The 27,946-nt window shown below is 38.8% G+C and overlaps 1 protein-coding gene across 9 annotated transcripts in view; it reads left to right on the top strand.

The window, feature by feature from the left end:
- KDM6A (lysine demethylase 6A) overlaps positions 1–27,946 on the top strand; it is a 164,161-nt gene that overhangs the window by 86,193 nt on the left and 50,022 nt on the right. For 3 of the 9 annotated variants that reach the window (XM_048493663.1, XM_048493661.1, XM_048493665.1), the window contains exons 7-17: positions 5,319–5,373; positions 7,680–7,714; positions 10,787–10,880; positions 13,046–13,172; positions 15,529–15,627; positions 16,598–16,817; positions 17,359–17,493; positions 17,936–18,088; positions 18,570–18,665; positions 19,832–19,936; positions 22,715–23,110. In XM_048493663.1, the coding sequence (XP_048349620.1) occupies positions 5,319–5,373; positions 7,680–7,714; positions 10,787–10,880; positions 13,046–13,172; positions 15,529–15,627; positions 16,598–16,817; positions 17,359–17,493; positions 17,936–18,088; positions 18,570–18,665; positions 19,832–19,936; positions 22,715–23,110 (1,515 nt within the window). Of the gene's footprint in view, positions 1–2,478; positions 2,558–3,590; positions 3,610–5,318; positions 5,374–7,679; positions 7,715–10,786; positions 10,881–13,045; positions 13,173–15,528; positions 15,628–16,597; positions 16,818–17,358; positions 17,494–17,935; positions 18,089–18,569; positions 18,666–19,831; positions 19,937–22,714; positions 23,111–27,946 lie in introns of those variants that run through there. The other 6 variants (XM_048493668.1, XM_048493662.1, XM_048493669.1 and 3 more) reach the window with 4 other exon arrangements.

Below are 27,946 nucleotides of genomic sequence, written 5' to 3'. Positions count from 1 at the left end.
GGGGGATCTGCAGGGAATAAAGGGGATGGGAAAGCACCTCACAGTCCTCAGAAAAACTGTCTTGAACAGTAGTTCCCAATATATGACTGCATGGAAACAAAAAAATAACAGTTTTTTTCCCCCAAAGGAACCCACTATAGTGGTATTTTATCAACAAAATAATGTTTTAAAAACTTTCAATACTATATTAAATACTATACTTTATTAAGCTAAATGTTACTGAAATAATCTGTACTCAAAGTAAGCCAGTGTTCACCTTCAGGTCAATGTTTTTAACCCCTGATAGTCACCTGTTAGGTCTCGAACCTTAAGCCAATAAATGGACTCTGTTTTGTTGATCAGTAGCGTTTATTGATAAGCATCGAAGCTTTTTCCTGCCTTTCCCTCACAAAGGGTCAGGAACAGGGAAGAGCTTGTTATCTATTTAACTCTTTGGCACCACGGATTGAACATCTGTGCATATTGCATGTTTTCCGATCATAAAAGTTTCTGAAAAATTCTCTCCATCGCTTCTTTCTCTCCTGGTTTCTTTTTTGGTTTGTTTTTGATCTTAGAAGTTGGTCAAGGTAAAATTTGAGGAAATCTGGACATTCTTTTAAAGAGTGGGGAATGCCTTTTATGCTCTGATCAGCTTTAGCACAAAGAAAGTTTATGTAGTGTTCTTAATATTGGGGTAGGGGTGTTCAGTTGGACAATTTGTGTAATCTGGTTGGGAAGGAGATATAATATTGGCAAGTATTTAATCTGTCCTCTGATTACCAAGAAAAAAAATAATCTTTCATAAGTTAAAACCAACCAGGAATATCTGTGGTTAAAAGGAATAATTCATCTCCATACAGCTCTCAGAAGGTTTCTAAAAGTACAGTCCTATGCAGAGCTACTTCAGTCTATTGAGCTCAGTGGGCTTAGGCTGGACTAATTCTACATAGGATTGTGTTGTTAGAGTTGCAGAAAGACGAAACAATGTATGTAGTAAGTTGGATAACAGGTAAAAATCCAACTTCACCACTGTTGCTTCTGGGATGTATGAGAAGACCGAGGTTGACAGGATGATGGTATGGATGAAAGAAAGATAGGGGTTATGGGATGGAACAAGAGTGGTACAATTTTATTTAAAAAATCTGGTTTTCTCCACCATTTTAAATTACCGCCTCCTCTCCCCTCTTCTCTGCTTCTTCTCTCTATAAGTACTAGACTGTATCTTCTTGGGATAGTACCTGAGCTGACAAAGGATAGATGTGGGAGACAGAAGCAGAGGAACTTTCTTTCCCTCCAAGTGCCTCTGACTTTTTAAATGTTTGTAATGTGGTTGGTTAGAATGCTGGACCAGGATCTGAGAGTCGCAGGTTCAAATCCCTGTTATTCTGGAATTGCTGGGAGAACTTGGGCCACTCACATACTCTCAGCATAACCTATCTCACAAGGTTGTTGTGAGGATCAAATGATGTTAGTTGCTTTTGGTTGCCATTGGTGAGAAAGACAAGGTAGAACTGAAGTAGGTAAATATCCTGTTTTTCTTCTGTTATGGAATTCAAGGCAATAATATGCAAGATTCCCAGGAGGTTTCCCATCCAGGCACTGATCAGGAAAAGACCTTCTTAACTTCAGCACCATGTGCTTTCCAAATGTAGCACAGGACTATTTTCAGGCACTCTAGAGCTTTATTTCCCAGACTGTAGAAAGATTCTCTGCCTGGAAGTCTTTTGCTGGTTTAGCCACCCCAGCATGCATGGCATGGCACCAACACAGAGCACAAGAAATGTTGAAGGAGAAAAGGAAAGCCTTTGTTACTTATATTATTCACTCTTTCCTAATCTCTATGAACTAGATAGCTAGGTTCCAAAATAACAGAAATCTGAAGTTATTAATGGATTTGAAAGGGGGTATTTGTTTTCATTATAACACCAAAGTTTAAGTTAAAATGACTCTTTCATTTAGTTGTTTGTTTCATTAAAATTCACTTCTGAATTCTCAAAATCTTGGCTGCAATAAAATTTCACAGGCATTTTCTTTGGCTGTTCCATTTTACCATTGATAATGGCTTTTGTTCAACAAAGTAAACCTGCACACTTTTCACCATAGTTACATGAGCAGAATGTTGCAAGTATGGGAAGAACATTTGGTCTGAGCTGGTACTCATGCAGACCAGTTTCATTCAAACTATGAACATAAAGTGCCCTCTTCGCCTTCTTTTATGCTGTTCATTTCGTGGGTCTCTCTGTTTTGATTATTCATGGGAGGGTGAAAGAGTGTTTGTGCCTCACAATTCTCCTCTCTTTTAAAAAGAAAAAAAAGATGAATTCCAATTTTGAAGCAGTCTAGAGAGTAAACTAACGATTTAGCAGCGTGTGCTGCACATCCTCCCACCCTTGCTCTTGGCATGCCTGTCAGATGGAGCCTTGGCTGCCTGCCAGCACTTTGATTATGCAAGGCTTCCCATGTCCTAGTTATTGGAACAAAACACTGTTCTCAGGATCAGGCATCACACCTAGGTCATGCCGCTAGAAAAACTATCTCCAAGAGTTGAACTCAGCTGGAATGAGGCTTCTGTATTTTGGTAAGTTCATATCAACATTGTTGGATCTCTAAATATAATGCAGACTTCTTTGAAATATTGAGTAGTCTTGCATCAGCATTTTAGAGATAAAGAAAATATTAAAATTCCAGAGCATCCATGTGGTTGATGTGCATTTAGGAAAGTGTCTGGAAAAGATTCTAAATAGATGATGATGCTTTATGAATGGTGGCGTTGAAGTATCTTGAAAAGAAGTTGCAGAATTACAGAGTAGCTGAGAATTTGAGAATTCTAGCCCTGAGTAGGTTGTTAAACATGTGCATTGTCAAAAGGATTGTTTTTCTATGTATGGGAATATTAGTGCTTGGATACCCAAGTACTGCACATTCATTCTCTGTAAAGGTCACATCAGCAACTTTTGCCACAATCACATCAGCTGTCAAATGGTTTGACAAATAAAGATTTCCCGATGCAATGAGAAATCATAGTTTCTTACAAATCAAACTGTGTCATTGTCTTTGGCTGCTGTGTTCTGATTTCCTAGCTATCTTGTTACTCGTGATTTGAATTGCTGTGGCTGGATGTCTGCCTTGAGGAATTGTGTGTCATCTCTGAGCTGCAGTGGCCTCTCCTGCATAATAACCATTTCACACAGCAGTAGCCAGCTTCAGTACTGCAATACTTGTAGGGAGGTTCAGATGCTTTTGGTGCCTTTGGATTGCTGCAGAGATTTGGAGCTGAATATTTAATGTTATTTTTTTTTGTAACTTATAATGCTGGAGACAGTAGATAGTTGGTTGCATTTGACAAAGAATGTTTGTTATTTTTTATTATCTAATACCTCAGGAAAAAAAAATCTGTTTTAAAGCATCTGATTTTCTAGGATTGGTCTGCATACATACAGTCATATTTGTGTGTGTGTGTGCGCGCGCTCAGAGAAGTGCAGGTGTTTTATTAGTAACATTACCCACATTCGTGCCCTTGATTGACTGAAGAATTTTTTCTGTGTGCTATACTAAAGGATCTTGGAAAACTTACATTTTGTAATTCTTGGTGTTTGGGGATTTGGGATCTGTATGCAACAAAGTGGTATGGTAAGATTGACTAATTTATAGAATATTCTTATTTAGAAATGAGTTTATTTGTGCATTTCATTAGTACCTCTCACTATAGAAATATGAAAGAACCATTTTTAATTTTAATTGCTTATGTAGATGTTTAGATCTGCTTTGTGATTTTTTATAGCTCTAGTAAGATGCTTGTGCGTACAATAAGAATGGTAATTTTATTACACAAGTCTATATATTCATTTTATAGGCCTCTGTATAGAAATGTACATATTTCCTGTTACGAAAAGAACAGTTCTCTTGTTTACTAGGTTTTTAAGAACACATTGTTGCTGTAGGTAAATTACCCAATAAGATATTTTGGGCTATAAAGAATATTACAGTTCTAGTTACTGAGGTAGAAAAGGACAGTTAATACAAAATGGTTAACATTTGTGTGTAGGCAAAATTAACAGTTTATATATTTGGTTTTTGAGAAATAACGCAAAGCACTCTTTTTGGAGATTTATTTTTAGTGGTGAGATTGTTACTAAGGAATGAAGCTATTTGTGCCTGAACAATTGTGATGTACTGTTGTTTTTGTAAGGCTGTCAAATAACTGTTTGCTCTGACACCTTTTGGGGAAAAAAATCTTAATTTACATTTTTGTAAATAACCTTGATAAATCATGTTAATATTTTAATGAAAACTTTTGAAATACCTGATGGTAGTGTTTCATTTATAACAGGAATAAGGGCATGATTACAATATGAAGTATCAGCACAGAGTGTATATCAGTTACTTACCCTGAACTTTAAATTATGTTTGCATGTAACTAGTTGCTCCTGTTTTTCCTCTGACATGTATTTAAGATGGCAACAAACCATTAGTTACTAAACAAACAGTGTTAGGTATTGATGTATAGTTCTGTTATTGAGGATGACATGTAACATTTTAAAACTTATTTCTGGCAATCTAAGTATTCCTGTGGGATATAAAAAGCTTAATCTGAAATTATCTACTCTTAATTAATGTGATACATTGGAGTAATTTTATGTGTTTTTCCAAAGCTTCTGATTATTAAACCAGAATGTGCTGTGAAGGCTCCCCATGCTCCTTAAATAAATGGGGTTTCCCCCATTCTATATCATGAGGTCTTTCTATGTCTTTAGATATTAATCAACTGCGTTGGTGATACTTGTGTGTGTAAAAATTTAATAAGCAGATTTTAGGACATGTAATATTCCTTCAGAAGGGTGAAACTTCAGAAATTGGTATTTCTGGTAACTTCTGGTAAATTGGTAACTTCAGCCACTGGTATTTATAAAATTAGTTGCTTCCTGTAACCTGTTCTATGTTACAGTTGCTTTTAGGGACTTTCATTTACTTTGTATGAACAAGATAAAATAAACAAGGTATAGGCAATAATCGTAGCCCTTCCGATTTTTCTCTTCTTTTCAGATTAATTTTTCATTTCTGTCATGTTTCTTTCTTTATAATACTGGTATCAATTCAGATAATTTGTCTAGAAAGAAAAGTTATATATTAATTTACTGTAGATTTATCTGTTTTTATCCATTGTTAACTTCAGGCATTGATGTACAGTAGATCATATTTATCAAAGTATTTTCTCCTAAAGAAAATTAATATTCTGCTGACTTTTAAAAATCATTTTAATTTGTGTGTTCTGGTTTTCCAATGGGGAAGGAAACTTCATATAAAAGTGAGTTGTATGATTTCTCTGTTTTCTTTTGCAGCATTTTCAGTTAGCTTTGGTTGACTGCAATCCTTGCACTTTGTCTAATGCTGAAAGTAAGTAGTTCAAGGGCTTTTCATGTCTGTATTTGTTCTAGTTACTTTTTAAGATTTATTTATGCATCTGTCATGGGCTGGCTGCCAAGGGCCATCAACCTTTTCTTCCAATACCGGCACCCGAGGTAGCTTGCAAGTGTACAGAATCATTTGAAAACCGGAAAATTAATGTCTAAAAGGTTTAAAATATGGCTGCAAGTAGCATAGTTTGGAAGACTATAGGACAAAGCTTGCAACCGTCTTCATCAACATAGCTCTGCTTCTGCTATGGCTGCAAGTAGGGTTGCCATCTCTGAGTTGGGAAATACATGGATATTTTGGGGGTTTGAGGAGGGAGGGACTTCATTAGGGTACAATGCCATAGCATTCACCTTCCAAAATGGGCATTTTCTCCAGGTGAATGGATCTCTGTTGCCTGGGGGATCAGTTGCATTAGCAGGAGATCTCCAGTCACCACCTGGGGTTGGCAACCCCAGCCGCAAGGCTCTCACTGATATGGTCTCTTACTGCAGAAATAGTTGCCAAGCACTCTCAGTAGTAGATGTCAGCAGTCACCAGGGTAGGGCTTCTCCTATCCCAGGCTACCATTAAGGTCCAGCTGCTTCTTTTCCTTTTGTGACATTGCTGAAGTTTGGTATGGCAACATCTTAGGGTTTTCAAGGCAAGTGATGTTCAGTGATGGTTTGCCATTGTCTGCCTCTATATGTTCTGAAAAAGTTCTGAGAGAACTGTGACTGGCCCACGGTTCCCCCGGTAGGCTTCATGTGGAGGGGCAGGGAATTGAACCTGGTTCTCCAGCTTAGAGTCCACCACTCTTAACCACTTCACTGTGCTGGCTTTCTACTGCTGGAGTACCGGGGTTTTCCTGAAAATCTGAAAAACATCTCAGATATTTCCACTGCTGCCGTGTTACATAGTCATTTCTGTGTCTAATACAGCACCTCATATGACATTAAAATATAAGTAGTGTTTTTAAATATTTTATAAAAGCAAAACTGATTTGGAGTGAGAATTCTTATTCAAGTATTTTTCTGCTGCCTCGTTGTCTTCGGGCGCCCTTGGCCCTGCCGATGTCATCATCAATGTGGGCGGGGCCAAGGAAACCAAAGGACCATGCCCCCAAGCTTCCTCCCTTGGCTGCCAACCGGGAGTCAGGAGGGGATGGAACTGGCCCCTGAGCCCTGCCCCCTGAGTGTAGTGGGGGGGGCACCTGAAGAATGGCTGTCTCCGGGAGCCATTTTCCCACCATACGCTTCTGGTTGTACCATCTTGTATTGTACCATCTGAACCCCCTCCCATACCCTCCCAGCCATTGTTTTCTTGCTCTGACCAATTGCCCATCCTTCTGCCCAGGTTTTTCTATACGTATTTTTAACCCCTGTTGCACAGATATCACTTTTTACACTTACTTTTTTAAAAATGGTTTTCTGCACATTGAAGTTTTTTAAAGGTTTGCAAGGGGCACAATACAGGCCTTTCCTCTGTCTTGGTGACCCATCTTGCAGATTGCTGTATCTTCATTGTGGGAACACCCATCAGTATTACATATATGTAATTTATTGGACATGATATTGTATTGTGAACCGTCTAGAGCCCTTCAGGGATAAGGGGGTCTATAAAATCCAATAAATAAAATAAATAAATACGATTTCAGTGTCTTCTGAGATAAAGCTGATTTGAACTGTATGTTTTAACATGGTAGAAGATCCAAAGAGCTATGTGTGTAGTTGAATGTTTACATTGTTGAACCGCATATTCCCCCACCAGTTCATAAGCCAGATGGTGACCTGCAACTAGTGTTTGCTGTTTATTTTAAAACAGTATATAATTCCTTCCCACTCCAGTTCCTCACTTTTGCTCATTATCTCTCCTGGTGTTCCTTAAGTTCCTGCCTCATTTATCTGACCTTGTTCTTGTTCTTCACTGGATCACTCCAGTGGTTTACTAAAGTGATGTACATGATTTTCTCTTTTAAATGTTTTACTTTCTCAATACCTTTGTCAGGTAGTTTAGGCTGAGGTTGAGTAGACCAGAGTCATCCAGTAAGCTTCGTGGCCCCACTTGTGCAACCACAGTTTATTGGGGTTTATGGATGGGTTTGGATCTGGGGCCACTTGAATCTCTTTTTTGAGCGCGGGAAGAATGGTGTTATCTGTTGTTTGAAGGGACAGCTTTTCCTTCTATATGACAATGTCCAGTTTAGTTTCCACACACAGAGAGAGATAAAGTTGTAAATAAATAAAAATAAATTTGTGTACTTCTTTCCCATGAGCTTACTATTCTTTATGTCTTCCCTATTTTTGCAGTTCGGTTTCACATTGCTCACTTGTATGAAACCCAGGTAAGTGTTGTGCACACTTTGTTAGTTAAATCTCAGTTGGTATGAAATCTTGTAGATGGTAGTTCTGAACTGAAGACAGTGATTTTCATGAAACATTTCGATGAGGAGTTTCTCCTCTTCCCAGCAACTTTTTAGCGATTGCTTTGAAATGGTACAGAGAGCTTCAGCTGTTCAGAAAGAGTTGTTCTTGTTCTAATGAACTATGTTTGTCCTCTCTGATGTTAGCACATAGCCAGATCACGCATAATTCCATTCACTCAGTGATCCATGATTGGCTGAGATCACTCTAGACAGCTAGAAATTTTCAGAAGGTTTCTGCCCCTTGGAAAATCTCTGCCAAAGCAAGAACAGATAGAGGGTGGAAACAAGGCAGCAAACAAGACAAAAAAGTTTTAGTTGGGTGGGGGATGTTCTTAGCTCAGCGGCCATTCACCCTAAAAATCAAAATGTTCAATACAGTTCCAGCAGCATGTATTTTGAACCATAATCTGGGTTGTCCTTCATATGGAAACAGGATGTTTTTTTGTGGGGGGATGGAACTGTCCTCCCTCTTTTTCAGGATATAATTGTGTAACTAGAGGCACAATACAGAACTTTGCTATATTTCTTTTTGCCTCCTTCCATATCTCAGTCTCTGTACCTCTTGTAAACTGGGAGTCAGTGAAGTGACATTCCACTTACTGAGGGGGCTTTTAAAAGTTCCTTGAAATATCTCCTAAACTTTGAAGTGTGCTGTGATATTCATCCTCTCCTTTCCGTGGATCTGTGTGAAACAAGAGCAAGAACAATCTTTTTTACTATTCTGTATTTATTTTGTATTGGAATAAATACTATTCTGTATTTATTTTGTATTGGAATAAACAAACATTTTGTTTATTCTGTATGCCATATTGTAGGTAGCATTGGGCAGCAAAAAAATTAAAAGATTTCACTGACAGGACTCCCCTTCCATAATTCCATGAGCTACTGGGGACTTTCACATACCAATTTCCCTGCCTCTTCCCCACCCTTAATTTATTCAGCTGCTCTCAGCATTTCTTCTCAATTAGAGCATGCTCTGTTCTCATTAGGCGATTTCAGGAGGGTGTTTTTAAAATTAATTTATGGACATGTTTTGAAGACTTGGGAAGTACCTCAAGTACGTAACTCGCCCTCCCCCAACTTGCCTCACTTAATGATTAGATATATTATTTTTTAAAATAAAAGTGAAATCTGGCATACAATTTGCTCCAAAATTTAGTTATATCCTTTCTTTTTCAAAAAAGAGTGTATGCGGTGCATTGGGACAAAAATGTTGAACTTTACCAGCCTGAAAAATCATTGTATGAATAGACTGGATATTGTTCACATAATTCTCCCTACTAGTAGCTTAGACCAGATTGTCGTATGCCCTGACAGTTTACCCCATTAGATATTTAACTTGAAAAGGGTTTTTATCTTAGCTTGTCGTACATGACTTGAACAAGCATACCATATTTGTAAAAAAACAAATAATGGAATCTTAGAAACAATAATATAGTTGCCCCAAGGTTCCTCAGGAAAAGCTGTTCCAGACTGAAAACTGATTGTTTTATGTCTACAAATACACACATCTAACTAGAATATTATCTACAATATTTGTTTATCTTTTCCCTCCCATTTACTTATGCCTTCCTAATTCAGTATGTTCCCTGATAAATGGCTAAATCTCGCACTCTGTTACGACTTAGCCAGTCTCCTAGCTTCAGTATCAAGCACATAACATGGATGTTGCATGATCAGTTCAGTGTCTGCAGTGCTGCTCTAGAAAGGCAGATATTTACAGCCCAGTCTAGGCTCCTGGGGTGGGGTGGGGTGGGGAGTCTGAAAAGAATTGAGGAGGTGACAGAGTCAGAAGTGTAGCTGGGCTACACTTGTTTTCTGCCCCTGCAGGCCCTCGCCCCGCCCCCCTTACTTTTTCCAGCCGGCAGAAAATGGGCCAGGCTGGTGGAGTGTGGCCAGGAGTGGTGGGATGAAGGGGGGTGGGGTGATTTTCACGCCCCACCAGCCACGCCCAGTGCAGTGCGCATCCCCCGCCCCCTTGTAGCCTTGTCACTGAACAGAGCCTTATGCCAGCAGAAATGCCCTCCCTGGAGCACTTGCTCTGGTGGAGGAGCAAATCCACCAGTGGGTGGCTACTGCAGCCTCCTGGGATGGTCCGATGTGACTCGGGCATTCCAGAGGCATGGCCAGAGGTGGAGCCAACAACAGTTGGCTTCCACCTTGGCATTGTCTCCCAGGAGGCTGGAGCCCAAGGCATGCACTTATGCCACTCTTTTGGGTGGTGTAAACCCATTGAAACCAATGGAGGGCATTTTGGCAACAGGGAGGCACTTTTTTTTTTTGCCTCCCTGCACTGTCGAAAAGCCCTCTGGATGCGGCATGGCAGGACAACAATGGTGTCATCCCTGGCCATCCAGGGTTCTGAATTGGACTTCCTAACAACTTGTAAAGTGTTTGGCGTATAACCTTGTTAAATCTCAACTTCAAAGAGAGGAAAATAGAACCCTCACACATTTCCCATACTTTTCTATTTTGATCTTTATGTGCTTTGTATGAGTTAGTTATTCCAAGTCTGTAGAATACGAAGATACAGGAAAAAACAGTTTTTTAGTAACACTTCACAACTAGTTGAACTGAAGAGTTTTCTGTCTGCAGCCATGTTTATTGGATCTCAGTGATTCCCTTCACTCTTTTTTTCTTTAGCAACCTATATCAATAACACCTATCCCTTGGAGTATTATTTGGACTTTCTGAATGTATGAGGTGGACACCACAGTCATTAGCAGAGTACAGCATGCCAGACACAGCAGAATAAAGGGTCACATTCAGTAAAATAAAGCAAAATGATAGACGGACATATCACTAGATTAGATAAGTCTGAACTGACCATTCTTTTTGTTCTTAATTGCAGTGATGTTGATATTTTCTTGGTAAAGCAGCATTTTGCCGTAGTATGGAAACTGTTTAATGTTCATTGCTCTTTTTTCATTACCATGCTGAAAACCTAAGTTTATATGTTAAAGTTATAATTTGTATTTACTCTTGTTTAAGAGAAAATATCACTCTGCAAAGGAAGCTTATGAACAACTCTTACAGGCTGAAAATCTTCCTGCACAAGTGAAAGCGACTGTGTTACAGCAGTTAGGTATGTAAAAGTCTGGGGCAGAGAAATAAATGTAAGTGGTGTTGGTGGTTTTTTTGTTTGTTTGTTTTGTGCAGTCTCTTGCAATGAAACAACGTTTTAATATATCCAGTGTTTTAAACCACCCCAACAAAGTATCATAAGTTTCCATTGGAGGGATGTAGGTCCCAGTATAAGCACTGGTGGCTAATGGCAGAGTTCTCTCTGTAAATATCTTTTTCTATACAACGTTCAAAATAAAGTTAGCATGCAGAGGAAGTAAATGTGGAACTTAATTGTTTTAGCGACACTTCAGTTAGTTACCACTATTACAATTTTATCTTTCCTAACCTTGGTAATATTATATATAAGAAACAGTGGAACAGAACGGAACTACAGAAATTAGAGAAACAGTATGGTATTTACAACAAAGCGATGAAAATGACCAGAACTTTTCCCAGTCATGCCTTGTGATCCTGTTCCCTTTATAAAAAGCCTATCCTGAACCATTCCGTAGAGCAATAAATGTGGGAGCCTTCCTGAGCTCATCAAGTGGGAACGTTCCACCAGGTTGGAGCCACAACTTGACTACAAGCTACTATTGATATTACCCATTTGCCTAGTGGCACCTAAGAAGGCTTTGCTCAAATGAATGGAGGGTACTGGGAGGAGCATTCCAGTAGATACATGGAATGGCTGGTTTAAGGATAAAATGGAAGAACAGATAACAATGTTGTATAGATGGACTCTGGTCTGATCCAGCAGGCTCTTTCTTATGTTCTTAAACTTCTTTGAATCCTCATTGGGGTTAAAAGCATGGCATAAATGTCTAAACAATAGCCAACAATAGCCAAGGCAATATAGAAAAAGCAATTCACAGTTTGTAATAAAATTGTAAGCAATCTTTAAGAAAATGATCTAAAGCTGTTGTCAGTTTTAAACAAAAATTATGGGCTTTGGAAAAAAATTGAGGGCAGACTGTGAGGAAGATAAAACAAAACTTTACCTTTTGCCACATACCCAGTTCAATGAGATATGATGTCTTCCTCTAGAATACAGAAGGGAAGACACTAAGCATTAAAGAAGATAGCGAGTTCCACACAGGATATCACCACAGAGGAGGCCCTGCCCCAGCCAGAAATCTATTTATTTCAGAACAGACATGAACATAGCAGATTATTTCCCAGATACTTTCATGTGACAAGTTCATATGGGAACGTTTCAAATTCTGTGGTCGCAAAATGTTCGAGATCTTCAGATGCAAGAATTAGTAATGGAATTATACTTCATAATATATTGGCCACTAAGATTCTTTGAGAACCAGCAAATATGTAATTCCAGTGTGTAATTCCAGCCAGCAGCATTGCTGCTATATCACAGATTAATTATAATTTATGGATCACCTCCAGAGGCAGCCCCACATAGAACTTGTTTCAGTAGTGTAATATGGTTGTGGTCAGAACATGGATAGCTGTGGGTTTATCTGGCTTGGGATGTGTACTCAGATGTATGCAGTCCAAATATCAACTTGATGAATACTGTATAAGTATTTCTGGGTATATACAGGTATTTGGAGTCATATTCAAGATTCTCAGAAATACCAGTATCTGGATCCTGTGTATTTCTGAAAATATTCAAGGCCAGCATTTTAACACTCCCAAGTCTGTTTCTGTCCCCTTTAAAAAGTTTCCTAGACAATGGGCAAACAGCTTGCAGCTGGTTCAAGCCTGACACACAACCCATCACAGCTGTGGGTCTAGCTGGCCCCTGCTCCTTTTCTGCTTTTTTTGTGGTTATGGGGACATTTTCCAGGCCTCGTTTTGTCCCAGTCCACATCCCTACAAGTAGGATTTCTGAGCCACCTTGTTCAGGAGCCCATAGAATTGGAACCCATTGTCCAATGCACTTGAAACTTGGGTGAAATTCAGAAGACAGGCAGTACTACGGTAGCACTCCTGCAATTTTGGTGTCATTTCATTGAACAACAACCACTCCATTTAATTGGAAATATATGCTAGGAATTCTCTTCTGATTGATATAGTCACAGTTTCATACTTTTGGGGGGTTTATGTAACCTTTAATATAGACCATATTGTTTTATACAGTTTTAATGCAATAATCAAGGCGAGAAAGCTAAAATAGTCATTTTCTGCTAAATTAATCTTCAACTCAGATGTCCTTTTTCTTAGGCTGGATGCATCACACAGTGGATCAGTTAGGAGATAAAGCCACCAAGGAAAACTATGCTATTCAGTGTCTCCAGAAGTCTCTAGAGGCAGATCCCAACTCTGGCCAGTCCTGGTATTTCCTTGGAAGGTAAAAATGAGTGTATAACAAGAATTTTTTTAATGAGGTTGTTGGGTAGTAGTTGGAAGAAGATTAGGAAATCTGAGTTTAGACCCCTGCTTAGACATATAGGGTCATTGAGCAACCTTGAATCAGTCAAGTACCTTTAACCTTAAATTCTATCACAGGATTGTTGTAAAGATTTCCATAATCCAGTGTAGCATTGTCACTACTTGAATGTCTTAGAAGAAAAGCGGGATAGAAATATTGTCATATTAAAGATGAATTTGTGAAATTATGCAAAATTGCTCAAGAGAAATATTTGATTTAATCTGGACATGAAAATCAAATAGCTAATACAACAATTACAAAAAAAACCCTCCACTATGCCACACTTTTTGATATACAATTAACCTGGCATCAAGGATGTGTTTTTTTTGTAATTATTGCATATATGAATTGTTAGCTATAACAGATAACTTGGATAGAACTGGTTAGAGTTGTACAGCTGGATGTTGGAGTATATGAACTTTTATGTATCTAAAAGCCTGTTTGCAGTTATCCTACTTGAGAACTGTACAGTTTCCAACGTACTTCCCCATTAACCAAAATGTGGTTACCATCTTGTTTGTCCTTAGTGTTCACCCCTTGGTTTACAGCTGTTCAGACTTTAGTGTGGTTACCAGGAGGTTAAACAACCCTGGTGTTTTGAACTTTGTGCATGCTAGAGATTAAGGTGGCAAAAAGGAATGTGTTGCTTGAGACTTGCAGTTGGTGGTTTTCCACCTATGAATGAAAATAGAAAACAAGTGCAGCTGGGAGAGAACTTCCACTTCGTCTTTTTGCATGTTATGCTGGCTTTCTGTTTGCAAGTGAGAGAGGAGAGCATTCCAGACGGTGGTGTTCCATCAGCACTGTGAATTTGTGCATAGCATTCTGCCACCTTATTCTTGCCTTTTTCTCCTGGGTGTGTAAATTTAGTTTTGAGAATTCAGCCTTAAGAACCATCTTATCAGTTATGTCACCCATATCATGTACATTGGACAAGGAATGTAGTGCTGAAGAGATCTAGAACTTGATGTCTCTTTTGGCATCTACTGGCAGCTATAATAATAGTTATCAGGCACCTATTCTGGCCATAATACATAGTTTAGCTTGATAGATCACAAGTTGTCCTGGACTTTGAGATAATTTTTTCCTTCTGTTTGTACTGTACAATGTCTGTAAAAATACCATCTTCCTCAGCCTTTAAAAAAATGGTGTGATTTATTGTTAGGATTGCGAACTCCAGGTTGGGAAATTCCTGGAGATTTGGCGGGTGGGGGGCAGGGAGTCTGGGAAGGCATGTTTGTGGGAGGGCAAATCCTTACTGGAGTGTAGTGCCATAGAGCCACCCCACAAAGCTTCTATTTTCTCCAGTGGCACTAATCTCTTGTCATCTGGAGATGAACTGGAAGATCTCCAGACTCTATCAGGAGTTTGGCGTTCCCTATTCCCATGGTGGCGAACCTTGGTGACTGGCAGGGGCTGATGGGAACTGTAGTCCATGAACATCTGGAGTGCCATAGGTTCGCCACCACTGCCCTATTCTGTAAAGCAAACTCGTGGCCCTCCAGATGTTATGGACTACAGTAGGTACTACAGTATAGGTATAGGTGCTGTATATTTTTAAAAATAACAAACTTAATGTTTGCTTTATTGTAAAAGAATGATCTTGGATAAAAGTGAGCCATTTATGCAATGCTAACTTTGTCCTAGCAAACATCCTTCTGGAACATTTTTGAGTAACTATGTATAGATTGTTTCCTTTTGATTAATTCTAAATCTTGAGATTATGTGTGTCTGAAATACATTTTAACAGCTAAATCCAGTTTTTAGTTGTTGGAGGCTTATGGCCTGCAGTGCAATCTCTGTTGTTGAGACTACAAGCTTTCCACACAGACAAGAGAACAATGATCATGAAAAGTAAACCATTCTGTACTTTTGAATGTTGAATTTGCTTTAGATCTTAGTTTAAATGCAGTTCATGTGGAAGTTTTTTCCCGGTTAAGACTTTGGACTTTAAAAGTTGTCAGACACAACACTTGCGTTCTAAAATATATCATCATAAAGTTCTTTCGCTTTTTTGCTCTGATTTTTTTTAGTGTTATGTATTGCTGAAAGCTAAGTGAATAATTGCATAAATATAAAAAAAATATCATCCTGCCACTTCCTCTTTTCATGATACATAAAAAACCCTCCACTTTTTGATCTACAGCATTCTGCATTTCATTCAGTGTTGTTTGTGTGTGTAATGCACAGCTTTTTCTTAATTCAGTAATGTTAAAAACAAGCCCTTCATTAAATTGTTCTCAACTGCTGTAATGATAACTTTCTCTTCTCTTAGGTGCTATTCAAGTATTGGGAAAGTTCAGGATGCCTTTATATCTTATAGGCAGTCTATTGATAAATCAGAAGCAAGCGCAGACACATGGTGTTCTATAGGGTAAGAGTGTTATAAGAGAAATACTTTTGCTATAAAATGTAGTGGTTTAGATCCACACATGCTCTCCACTCACAAAGGAATATTCCTTTCACAGATAGGCTCATTGCATAAATGAATGGAATTTTTCATTAGCATCCCATGCCTTCTATGAAAGGAAGAAGACCTGTGAGCAAAAAAAATGATTTTGATCGAACCCAGTAAATTGGAATAAAGCACATTTTAACTTTCATTTATACTTTTACTATTCTCAATTTCCAGTTACTTTTAATGATGCTAGATCACATGTGTGAAGGGCCAGAAGAAAATTAAAGCAATCAGAAAAAAGTTTTTTGGGTGGGGTCCTCACTCCAAGAAATATTTGAAAAGCACTTTAAAAACTTATATGAAATTATATGCTTTTTAAAGACAAGGATTCGTTCACTCAGAATGTACAGTGGGAAAATTTTATGAATGACACTCTGCCGCATATTGGAATTGTTTGAAGTTTGCTAGTAGAGAACAAAAGCATTTATACTTTTGAATTATAAATATACCAAGTAGTACAATTCTATATGCTAATTAGGTTTTTCCTCTTAAAAATGACCATTTCTCCCGTATGCATTCAACATTTGCAGAAATTTTAAATTGTTATGCTGCAGATCCAAATTAATGTATTTTACATGTATATCAAGCAAGTCTTTGGGTGGCAGCATATAGATGATTCAACTAAATACTGAGCAGCTCTCTACAACCTTCAACTAAAGAAGCCTTTTTTTGGGCTTCCACATTTTCACTTGTAGCTCATTGAGGTGGTATAGCAATTATGCTTTTGATCATTCCTACTATGTTTGAGATTGAGGAACAAAACAGGATAATGTGTTGAAATGGTGGGATTTACATTTATCATGATATAGTGAAGGTTTATTGTGATACTGCTGAGCTGAATGGGATATTTTCCAGAACTGAAAATATCATTCATCTTTGTCTTCAGTGTGTTGTACCAGCAACAGAATCAGCCTATGGATGCATTACAGGCTTATATCTGTGCTGTGCAGTTGGACCATGGCCATGCTGCAGCTTGGATGGACCTTGGCACCCTCTATGAGTCCTGCAACCAGTCTCAGGATGCCATTAAATGCTACTTAAATGCAACCAGAAGCAAAAATTGTAGTAATACCTCTGCACTTGCAACACGGATAAAGTATTTACAGGTACAGACTTTGGTCTAAGAATAGGGGAATTTTTAATAGTCATGGAGCAAGGAAAAGGGGGAAATAAAAGACTCCACTGTTAGCATGTAATTTTTCATGATATATGTAATCTGTTTCCATCTACATTGTAAACATATCATAGTTTACAGTTTCGTTTTATTTTTCATTTTAAGTGGGTCTGAGTTCTTAGCAATGTTTTACTTTTGTACTTTGACATAAATTATGCATATTTTGTGTTGTCTACATTTTAATTTATCATAGCATTTAGAGAGAATACACACACTACCTTTTCGCTCTTGTTTGCAGTTTCAGAACCAGAACATGAATGAGATCTCTGAAACCAGAGTTCAGCTTTGTTCTGATTCTCACAAAGGTTTATATTCTGGTTACCCTTTTTTTTCCTTAGCCCCTCTCTGAAACCCAAGATTTAAAATTTATTCTTTCTAAGACACAATAGAGTGCAGAATATAGGAAGATTTCATGGATTGATCTTACTAAATTAGGCTTGTGTTAAATTTACTTTCTACATAATTTTTCCTAGGCTCAGTTGTGTAACCTTCCACAAGGTAGTCTACAGAATAAAACTAAATTACTTCCTAGTATTGAGGAGGCATGGAGCCTACCAATCCCCGCAGAGCTTACCTCCAGGCAGGGTGCCATGAACACAGCACAGCAGGTGAGAAGTTGGGTTATATTCTGCAAGTGCCCAGCTTTTTAAGGGTTCTTTTCAATCAGTCTGTAGTAGTCAAGAGTATTTTGCTGTAGCACTGAGCTAGTTTTCCACTGGTAACAAAAATAATTAGCAAAAGGAGGTTTAGATTCCCTGTGATTTGGAAGGCATATATGGGGTTACCAATTTAGAACCTTTGTGGGTTTTCATGATTTTCAGAAAGATTTCATCCTACATAGAACTTGCAGCAGTTTTTATTTTATAAACAACCCCATGAAAGGTACACACTGCTCATTTGGTAATGCTGTGGAAATTGATTTCAGTAAATTACTTCAGAATAGTTACACAGCCCTTTTTAAAATGTAAGCTGGTAAAAGATATGTAGAATAAGGATTTTTTTAAAAAAATGTATAGAACCATATTTTTTTCTTCCTCCTTTGATTCCTAGGCTTGTAAACCTCATCATCAAAATACTGAACCTGTACTAGGCCTCAGTCAAACACCTATTTCACAGCAATTGCCACTACACATGATTCCTTCTAGCCATGTAGATGACCTGTCCAGTCCAGCCAAGAGGAAAAGAACATCTAGTCCAACAAAGGTACATATTGTCATATAAAATCCCACTCAGTTACAAGAATCTAATCCTCTGGCATCCAGATGTAATAATTCACTTTTCAGCAAGCTCTTTTATTGACAGTAAAATTTTAAACATGCACAACAGTGATACTGGATTATGACTAGCTGGACATTACAGTACCTATATCAAACCAGAAGTTAGGAAAAGAATCATACCATTTTATCTTCCACTTTTGATTATATTTAGAATACTTAATCATCACATTAATATTATTGCAAGTGCTAAAATGAGTTGTAATAGATGAACTTTAAATTCACCATTTGGTTTTTTTAGTTCTTCATCACAACTGATTATCTTTTACTTTTTCTCTTAATATTATATTAACTGCAGTTGAAGTATGTTTAGCAATATTTTATTATTCATGTGAAACCAAACATTCTTGATTTATAACTTTAAATATTGCTTATTGATAGTAAAGTTTTTAATTTTAATGTTTCCTTAGAACACTTTAGATGCTTGGAGCAGTGGCCATACAGTGTCACATCCTCCAGTACAGCAACAAGTACATTCTTGGTGCTTGACACCACAAAAATTACAGGTAAATCTCTTTAAAAATTTTAGTTATTACATAAAGTTATTTTACTAGACATTATTGGATAATTGTATGTTTCTCATCTTCTGCCTTCTTCCAAGCTTTCCTTCATATATCGTAGTTTCTCCCAATCTGTATTGTTTTCTTAATATATTTACAGATTTCTATGAATATTTTTGTAGTTATATCTTTTGCTATGGCATGATAATGAATACAAAATAAGGATTGTTGTTTAAGCTGTTGTTTAAGCTCTTGCTTCTTGAGGCTCACCAATGAAGAAATGAGATTGACAGAGGAACCTTGCAAGGACTTGGGTCTAGTCAGTGGTGGGATTCAAATAATTTAACAACTGGTTGTTTACAAGCACCATTTTAACAACCGGTTTTGCCGAAGTGGTGTGAACCTGCTGAGTCCCACCACTGGGTCTAGTGATGTGCAAATAGAAAATAAATATAGTTCAGTTCTGCCTATGCAAGATCTTGTGCAACATCTAGCACTTTCATCTCTGTATATTATATTGCCCAGAAATTGGTTGGGCAGTCTCTTGTGCAAGGAGCAGCACAATAAGTTTAAGTTAGTGTGTGCAGCTACTTCTGTCTTTTTCTTGTGTATCTGCTCACACAAAAGTTTCATCACAGGCACAAATTTTGCCCTGGATCCAACCCATAGGATAAAAAACCATCAATGTTTTTCCTGTGCTTACCGTATTGTGCTATTCCCCATGAAATAACAAGAATTTTTCAAAGTATTTTTCTGTCAGCCTTTGCTATCAAAGTTAGCTATAGGTGCTATACTTGCATCATTCTAACCAGAGGATTTTTAACTCTGTTCAGACAAACCTACACAATTGGATCCACACATAGTTACTCAATTTCTCAGTCGGTCTCCACTTAAGTTGAGGTTTGAGAGAATCCCAGCAACTGGCAATCTAAACAGAGATTGGACTGTGGTATAGACTGTTAATTAAATTCTAGTTTATCTGTGTGATGACGGACTATAACCCAGGTCTTAGTTTGAGTGGGTGAAATGTGTTTCTGCTGTAACTTGATTTAAAAGAGAGTATAGATAATGAACAGATAATTTCTGAAGATAAATTTGTTCATGTAAATTGTTTTAAGAAAATCTAAACTTGGGCTTAAAGGTTAAGAAACATATTTGTATTTCTTTTCCAGCACTTGGAACAACTGCGTGCAAATAGAAATAATTTAAATCCGGCACAGAAACTTATGCTGGAACAGCTGGAGAGTCAGTTTGTTTTGATGCAGCAACACCAGCAGGTGCCAGTAAATTTATTTAATATCCTTACATGTCCTATTTAATTACTCCTTTTTATTTTCTAAATGATAGACAACTGTAAGAAAATTCCTATATTTTCCAGGAACAGGAGACCTTTGGAGTTTTCTTTTTTCTTCAGCCAACTCCTTATTTTGCAGTGGCTTAGTAAGACATAATGGCAAAGCATGTCTTACCATTATGTCTGTGAACCTTGTGGATTCTCAGTCTTGTACTGTGTTTCATCCCCTCTTTTTTGTTGTTGAACATAGCCCTTTTACACAGTAAGCCATAGTTCAGTGTTGGCTGATTTGCCAAACTGTGTTTTGGACTTTCCTGGTTTACAAGAAAAGGGCAAACCATAGTTTGGCAATTCAGAGATAATACCCAAATATAGACTGCTACAAAAGCATGCTGCTGTTTAACAGTAGCTTTCTGTTACTTCTAAAGTACCTGGCTGCAAATTTAAAGGTTTACAGTTATAAATGCAAAACATGAATACTAATGAATAGATTAATAATTGTCAAGAACATCATAATGTAAACATTTGGTAAACTTCCAGGAAGCCCTTTTTTCTGTAGAAGAGTTTATAAATTCAGTAGTTGACAACTACTAATGGTAGACTTACTACTTCCATGAAATTGTCTGTGGTGATGTAGTATTCTGCAGTCTTTCATCAGAACATTGTTGAACGATGTGTAATATGCACAGGTGTCTGCAGAATGTGGACTGAACTTAGTAACTATTTTCCAATAGCCATCTATACTGTCTAATTCTTCTGTGTTGCTACAGGTTATATAATAAGATAATTCCAAAACTAACCAGGCCTTATGCTAACTTTGTTAATAAGAATGTAGGAAAGTTGAACTCATTTTCTTAAAAATTATATAGACCAGTGACATGAAGTGACATTTGCTTTAAAGCTGTGATTAATTTTGTACAACATATACATTTTTTGTTTAAAGAGATTCTTTCACAAAATGTGACAAACATAGACCCATCCATAACTTTGGGTCTTTTACTGTTTTTGTATGCACAACAAAATGTACATGTTGTATAGCATTTAATCTTATTATGAATACTTTACATTTGGTGTTGCAAGGGCCAATACAATGCTTAGTTTACATTCCAGTCTACAAGAATTTCTGTAGCCATGAAGGCCTTCAGATGCGTGTACTGACTTTTCCAGGTATAAGGATCTCCAGTAGCAGGGACTGGGAACTAATATCCTTGAGTCCAGTGCCCAGTAGCTTAGATCTGGAGTAGGTAGCTAACATGGGACAGAATGGTTCTTGATTGTGGCTCAGAGGACTGCAGTAGGTCATTCCCCATGTCTTTACCAGGCCCTGCCCCAGGCCATCACAGGGTAACGTGTAGCAGTGTTTTCACATTATTGTAAAATATCATGACCTGTTTTAGAGGGCTGTTAACATCTAGCTGAACATTGGCAGTTTGAACTCACATACATGCTTTGAAGCCTTTTGCGAAATCCTTTCTGGGACACATTAAGTAGTGTTGCAGTTCTAGGTCTGGAAATTCTTAGAGATCTGGGGCAGAGCTCCGAGAGGGACAGCAACAGCTCGTCAGGGATGTGATGCAATGAAGTCCACCCTCTGAAGCTGTTTTGCTGGGAAGCAGATCTAGTTAGTCTGGAGATTAGTTGTGACTGCAGGGGAACTCAGGGCCCCTCATGCTTCTTGGTGACCTTTGCATGAAGAGGAGTAAGAAGACTGATTCTCAACTGGGAGTTGGGCTGCTGAGGCTACAAAGGCCTAGGCCAATTGGCCATGCTGGCAGGGGCTGATGGGAATTGTAGTCCATGAACATCTAGAGTGCCATAGGTTCGTCACCACGGGCCTAGGCTATACAGCAGAGACTCTGTGGGGCCATACCCAGGATTAAGCCATGTTGGAATAGAGAGTATATGAAACAGTGTTGTATGTTGCAAGCCTTGAGAGCTGCGCACAATTTCTTGGAAGTCATCCCAATTAAGCCCAATGGGACTTACTTCTGAGTAAAGTCTATACAGGAAGAAACTGAGCGTCACTTCCTGGCCACTGGGTTTAGAAAAGCTACTTAGTAAAAATCAGTTGCAAATCACATTTCATAAATAAACCATTTTCTATTCTTATCTGCTACAAAAAACAAAAGCAGGAACAAAATTATGTGTGTGCCCCTCATTCTTTCTATCTGAGCAGATATAAACAGAGAAAGGAAAGTAGAAAGGGTCCCCAAAGAGATTTGCAACATTAAGAGTTATTTTTTTTTAGAAAATATATATTCTTCATATATAGGTTTTTGCTCAGTATGGCTCACAGTGGACAAAGAAAAGAGAAGGCACAGAAAATCTTTTCGCTTAAAATGCATGTCATGTGTATAGCATGTATTAAAGGTATCCATGTTTTGTTTGTTTTAAATGCATAGTGTAACTAATTATGCCTGCAGGAAAAATATCAGCTTTTGTCTGAAAAATGTACACAGTACTCCAATACTTACTTGTTAATGTTTATGTATTTTGCAGAAGAATGTCATCTATTGCTTTTATGGTATGAGACAGCCCTTAACCTAGTATAGTCACAGGACAAAAGTTCACTTCTAATCTCTAGCAAAAATGTAGAGCAGTTCTGATTTAAATATATACATTCGGGGGGTGGGGGGAATCTTTTGTTTTTACTTGTTTTCTGGGTTTGTTAATAAAATATCAAAATGCAAATAGTCTAAATTCAGAACCATAATCCTACATGTCATTTGTTCATTATTCTTTATATTTTACTTTCTGTTAGATGAGGCAGATGGGAGTTGCACAGGTACGATCTACTGGAATTGCTAATGGGCCAACAACTGACTCATCACTGCCTACAAACTCTGTCTCTGGTCAGCAGCCTCAGGTTGCTTTAACCAGAGTACCTAACATCACACAGCATGGAATCCGTCCTACCTGCCCAGGGCAGCCTATGGCTAATGGACCCTTTCCAGCAGGCTCTGTTCCCTGCAGCACAGCAAGAACGCTGGGTAGTACAGACACTATTTTGATAGGCAATAATCACATAACAGGAAGTGGAAGTAATGGAAACGTGCCTTACCTGCAGCGAAACGCACTCACTCTACCTCATAACCGCACAAACCTGACCAGCAGCGCAGAGGAGCCGTGGAAAAAACAACTATCTAACTCCACTCAGGTATGCAAATGTTTTCTTATTCCTGCTTTAATATTTCAAAATACTAATACAATAACAAAAACTGTGCATTGACTGTAATTTAAATTAAAATATTCTGCATCTTAGAAGCTTTACATTAGAATTGAAAGTAAAGAAAATGTATTGGAATAGTGTTTCACATCATCGTTCACCTTTAAAACAAATAGTTCCCAAATATATTTTTATCCCCCAAAACACACAGAGGGAGAAGAGCAAGATGTAGAAAGGAGCCCAGGTGCAGGGAAGGAACAGGTAAAGGAGAATGAGGGGGCAGCACCAGAGTGCCCCTGAAGGGGACCTCTAGAGAATAAAGTGGGCTGCCAACATGGAGGATATGCCGTCATTGTGGGGAAGGGTTGGGCTGAAAGCGATGCATCAGTCACTTACAACAGGTTGCAGAGGTTTGTGTAGTTACACACATTTTCAAGTACATCAAAAGCAGGAAGCCAGCAAGGGAAGCGGTAGGCCCGTTAGATGACAAAGGAACAAAGGGTGTGCTAAAAGATGGCAGGGAGATTGCAGAGAAGTTGAATGAATTCTTTGCATCTGTCTTCACCCAAGAGGAGGTGAGGAACATTCCTGCACCTGAACCAAGCTTCTTAGGAGGCGAATCCGAGGAACTAGCGAAGATAGTGGTAGACAAGGAAGAAGTTCTGGCAGCCATTGATAAACTAAATGTTACCAAATCCCCTGGCCCAGATTGCATTCACCCAAGAGTTCTTAAAGAGCTCAAGCATGAAAATTGCTGATCTTCTTCTCACAATTTTAATAGTGTCAACTTCTTATCCCTGAAATCAGGCTTCCATCCCTGAAGACTGGAAGGCGATGGGCACAATGTCACACCAATCTTTAAGAAAGGATCTAGGGGGGACCCGGGAAATTACAGGCCAGTCAGTTTGACATCTGTTCCTGTAAATTATTAGAATCTATCATTAAAGATAAAATTATTAAACATGTAGAAAAGCAAGACCTGCTGAGAAAGAGTCAGCATGGCGTTTGCAGAGGCAAATCCTGTCTTACAAACTTACTAGAGTTCTTTGAGGGTGTAAACAGGCATGTGGACAGGGGTGAAACCTGGTGGACATTGTCTACTTGGATTTCCAAAAGTGCTTTTGACAAAGTTCTCACCAGAGACTGTTGAGGAGAAACTCCCAGCAATGAAGGAATAAGAGGGGAAGTCCTCCTATGGATTAAAAACTGGTTATAAGTCGAACAGGAAACAAAGGGTGGGTGTAAATGGGGAAGTTCTCACAATGGAGAGATGTAGGGAGTGGTGTCCCCCAAGCGATCTCGTATTGGGACCAGTGCTCTTTAACCTATTCTATAAAATGACCTGGAAGTAGGGGTGGGTAGCGTGGTGGCCAAGTTCTGGCAGGATGATACCAAATTATGTAGCGGTGGTGAGAACCACAAAGGATTGCTAAGAGCTCCAAGCTGATCTCTTGGATCAATTAGGTGAGTGGAAGCCTGCAGAAATGGCAAATGCAGTTCAATGTAGGCAAAATGTAAAGTGATGCACATAGGGGCAAAAAATCCAAACTTCACATTAACATCGCTTTGCCAGGGGTCAGTGCTTATCAGTCACAGACCAGGAAAGGTGTAGATTTAGCGGCGCTCTTTAGTTGATAGGTTCCATGGGAATGTCAACTCCAATGCATGCGGCGAAGCTGTAAAAAAAGGCAAACTCTATGCTGGGGATAATTAGGAAAGGAATTGAGAATAAAACTGCAAAGATTGTCATGCCCTTATATAAAGCAGTGGTGCGACCGGGCACTTGGAGTACTCGTGTCCAGTTCTACCAAGCCGATTCTCAAAAAAGGCGATATTGAGGAGATAGAAAAAGTGCAGAGAAGGGCAACGCAGGATGATTGAGGGATCGGGAGCACCTTCCCTATGAGGAGAGGCTGCAGCCGCTTTGGGACTCTTTAGTTTGGAGAGGAGACGTCTGAGGGGGGATATGATTGTTGAAGTTCATAAAATTATGCATGGGTAGAAAATGCTGACAGAGAGAAATTTTTCTCTCTCTTTCTCACAATACTAGGAAACCAGGGGCATTCATTGAAAATGCTGGGGAAGAATTAGGACTAATAAAAAGGAAACACTTCTTCACGCCAACGCAGATTGGTGTTTGGAATTATGCTGCCACAGGAGGTGGTGATGGGCCACTAACCCGGATAGCTTTAAAAGGGGCTTGGACAGATTTTATGGAGGAGAAGTCGATTTATGAAGCTACCAATCTTGATCCCTTCTTTGATCTGAGATTGCAAATGCCTTTAATACAGGACTGTAGGTGCTCCTCGAGCAGCAACAGAGAGAAGGCTGGCCATTGCTGTACCACATCCTACATGTGAGCTCCCAAAGGCACCTGGTGGGCCACTGCGAGTAGCAGAGAGCTGGACTAGATGGACTTTGGTCTGATCCAGCTGGCTTGTTCTTATGTTCTTATGTTCTTATGTACACATGATAGTCAGCTTGTAGAGTTAGAGCCTCTTCTCTGTCAGCATAAGATAAAAGTGAGGAGCATCTCTTAGCCTAGATTTTCAAATTGATCCCTGAACTCCATGAAACAAGCATTGTCTTGCCTTGTGTCATTACCACCAACATTCATTGGCCCTCAGGTGTACAGTTCTCCAATATCAGAAACTTTATTTCGTGCTTGGTATTGCTGTTCTGGAAATTATAATTTGTTCTGTGTCTTGCCATAATGGCAGAATGTTTGCTTCATGCCTTGCAAGTGTGGCATGATGTTTAGCATACTATGCTCTTACAGCTCTACTCTTCACTTGACACTAATAGCTTCTAGGAGTCAGTGTGACTCTCATTGCCTATTTAAGCAAGAAGTATAGCAGTAATGGTCTCCATGCTATTTGTTGCCAATTAGCTATGTTTTACCATGCCAAAATGGAAATGAATACAAACTGAGAAAATGGCGACTGTTTCAAGGTTAAGAAAAAGGGTATTGAGAAAGGAAATTTCTTCGTTCTGTGGATTTAGAGTTTAGGATAATGTAAGTCATTTGTTACCACTGAGTTACTAGGGTGTCATATCTTGAGGAATGGCTGTGGTGTCTCTCTTGAGGGAAGATGGTATGTGTTGCTTTACAGCAGGGGTAGGGAACCTGCGGCTCGAGAGCCGCATGCGGCTCTTCTTGCTCCTTGCATCTGCTGCTCCATCGATGCCGTTTGTAAAGCCGCCGCTTCTTCATCCTTGCCTGCCGCTCTGTAGGGCAGCAGGTGCGGGTGCACTTAATTGCCTGGTATCATGTATCGCTGCTAGGGCCATCGGGTTTCTCTCGCCTCGCTGGAGAGAGCTGGGCGGGCGCTTTCCCGGCAGCCAGCAAGGCCGAGCCGCCAGCTTCATCCTTGCCTGCCCTGCAGGCAGCAGGGCGGGTGCATCCATGCGCTTCTCAGAATGAGTGGAGTAAAAGGTAAAAAAACCCCAACATATACAGTGTTATCTTTATTATTTGCTGCTCCAAGTGTTTTCTTTTCCCGTGGAAAACGGGTCCAAATGGCTCTTTGAGTGTTAAAGGTTCCCTACCCCTGCTTTACAGGATAAAGGAGCTCAGAATTTATAAAAAGTTATGCCTTTTTATCAAACAGTAGAACCCTTCACACCTGGTATTTCTTTCCATACGTTCTTGGCTAGTGAGTCTAAACTAATATGTGCTGGAGGCTTGAGTAAAACTTCAGAATCACTGAGATCATTTTTGCTCATTTGAGCACTTGAGAGAGCTGGTGCCTTTCAGGTATTTTTTGACTAGGCCTATAGGTATTATTTGTATTTGATGGGAACCTATATTAGAGATCGATGGAAGTCATTTAAAAAAAAAAGCTTTGACTGCATCTGGGAATGGTGTTATGTGAAAGGAGAGGGATATGTTGCTGCTGTGAAGGGCAAAAAGCAACCGACTATCAAGGAGCTGTGAAGTAGTATCTGTTCTTTAGAGTTGTACTGTGTGTTTGAAACTCATGTTCCAACTCAGCATAATTACTGCAATGGAACGGTTGGTTCAACAAGTTTTTAGTGGATTCATTCATAGCAGGTATGCCTTTGCCCTATTCTTGCATGGTTTCCATTATTACCTGAACAGTTATGATTAACTGTTTGTGCCAGGCAAAAGACAACATTCAGCAGTGTGCAGAGAAACTGCCTTAATTGTATTAGCTTTATATGGTGTGTTCCCCTCTTATGCTATCATTCCTACCAGAGAATGCACATGGAGTCAGAGGAGTGATAACTAATAATAAATGCAGTATCACACCAAAGATAGCAATTGTTCTGCCTTTTCAAATCAGTTCATTTCTAGAGTTATTAAACAGTTGATGTAAAATCTCTAGCATTTCTTGAAGTAAGCTCTTTGTGAAGCTTTGTCACAAAAATTGTCCAGAACTAATATATTGTTTTATCACCTCCTCCCACCAAACTAATTCACCAGATCTACATGCAACAGAAAATAAAACCCCATGTCCAGTATTTTGAGTGAAGAGATTATTGTTATATGTGTGTGCTCTTCTTAATTCTATGGACAGAATTTTAACAGATTTTTGTTAATAAAAATAAGAGTTGACTGAAAACTGCCTACAAATATGGTCAGGTAACCCAACAAGTGAAAACACCTTGTTTGGGGAAGATTTCTATTTAATACCTTGTTTTTGTACCCTGTGTTCTTATGACTAAAATGATATTGAAGAATTTCCTTGAACTGTGTGTTGAGATTTCACACAAAACTGCAGCAGAAAACAAAAGGTGGATTGATAGCTACAAATATTTCACCCAATAATCCCTCTACCCAGTTTCTATTAATAGAGCAGTTAG

The sequence above is a fragment of the Sphaerodactylus townsendi genome, linkage group LG04, assembly GCF_021028975.2.
Source record: "Sphaerodactylus townsendi isolate TG3544 linkage group LG04, MPM_Stown_v2.3, whole genome shotgun sequence".
NCBI lineage: Eukaryota > Metazoa > Chordata > Lepidosauria > Squamata > Sphaerodactylidae > Sphaerodactylus > Sphaerodactylus townsendi.
This window is presented reverse-complemented; position numbering and strand designations above follow the sequence as displayed.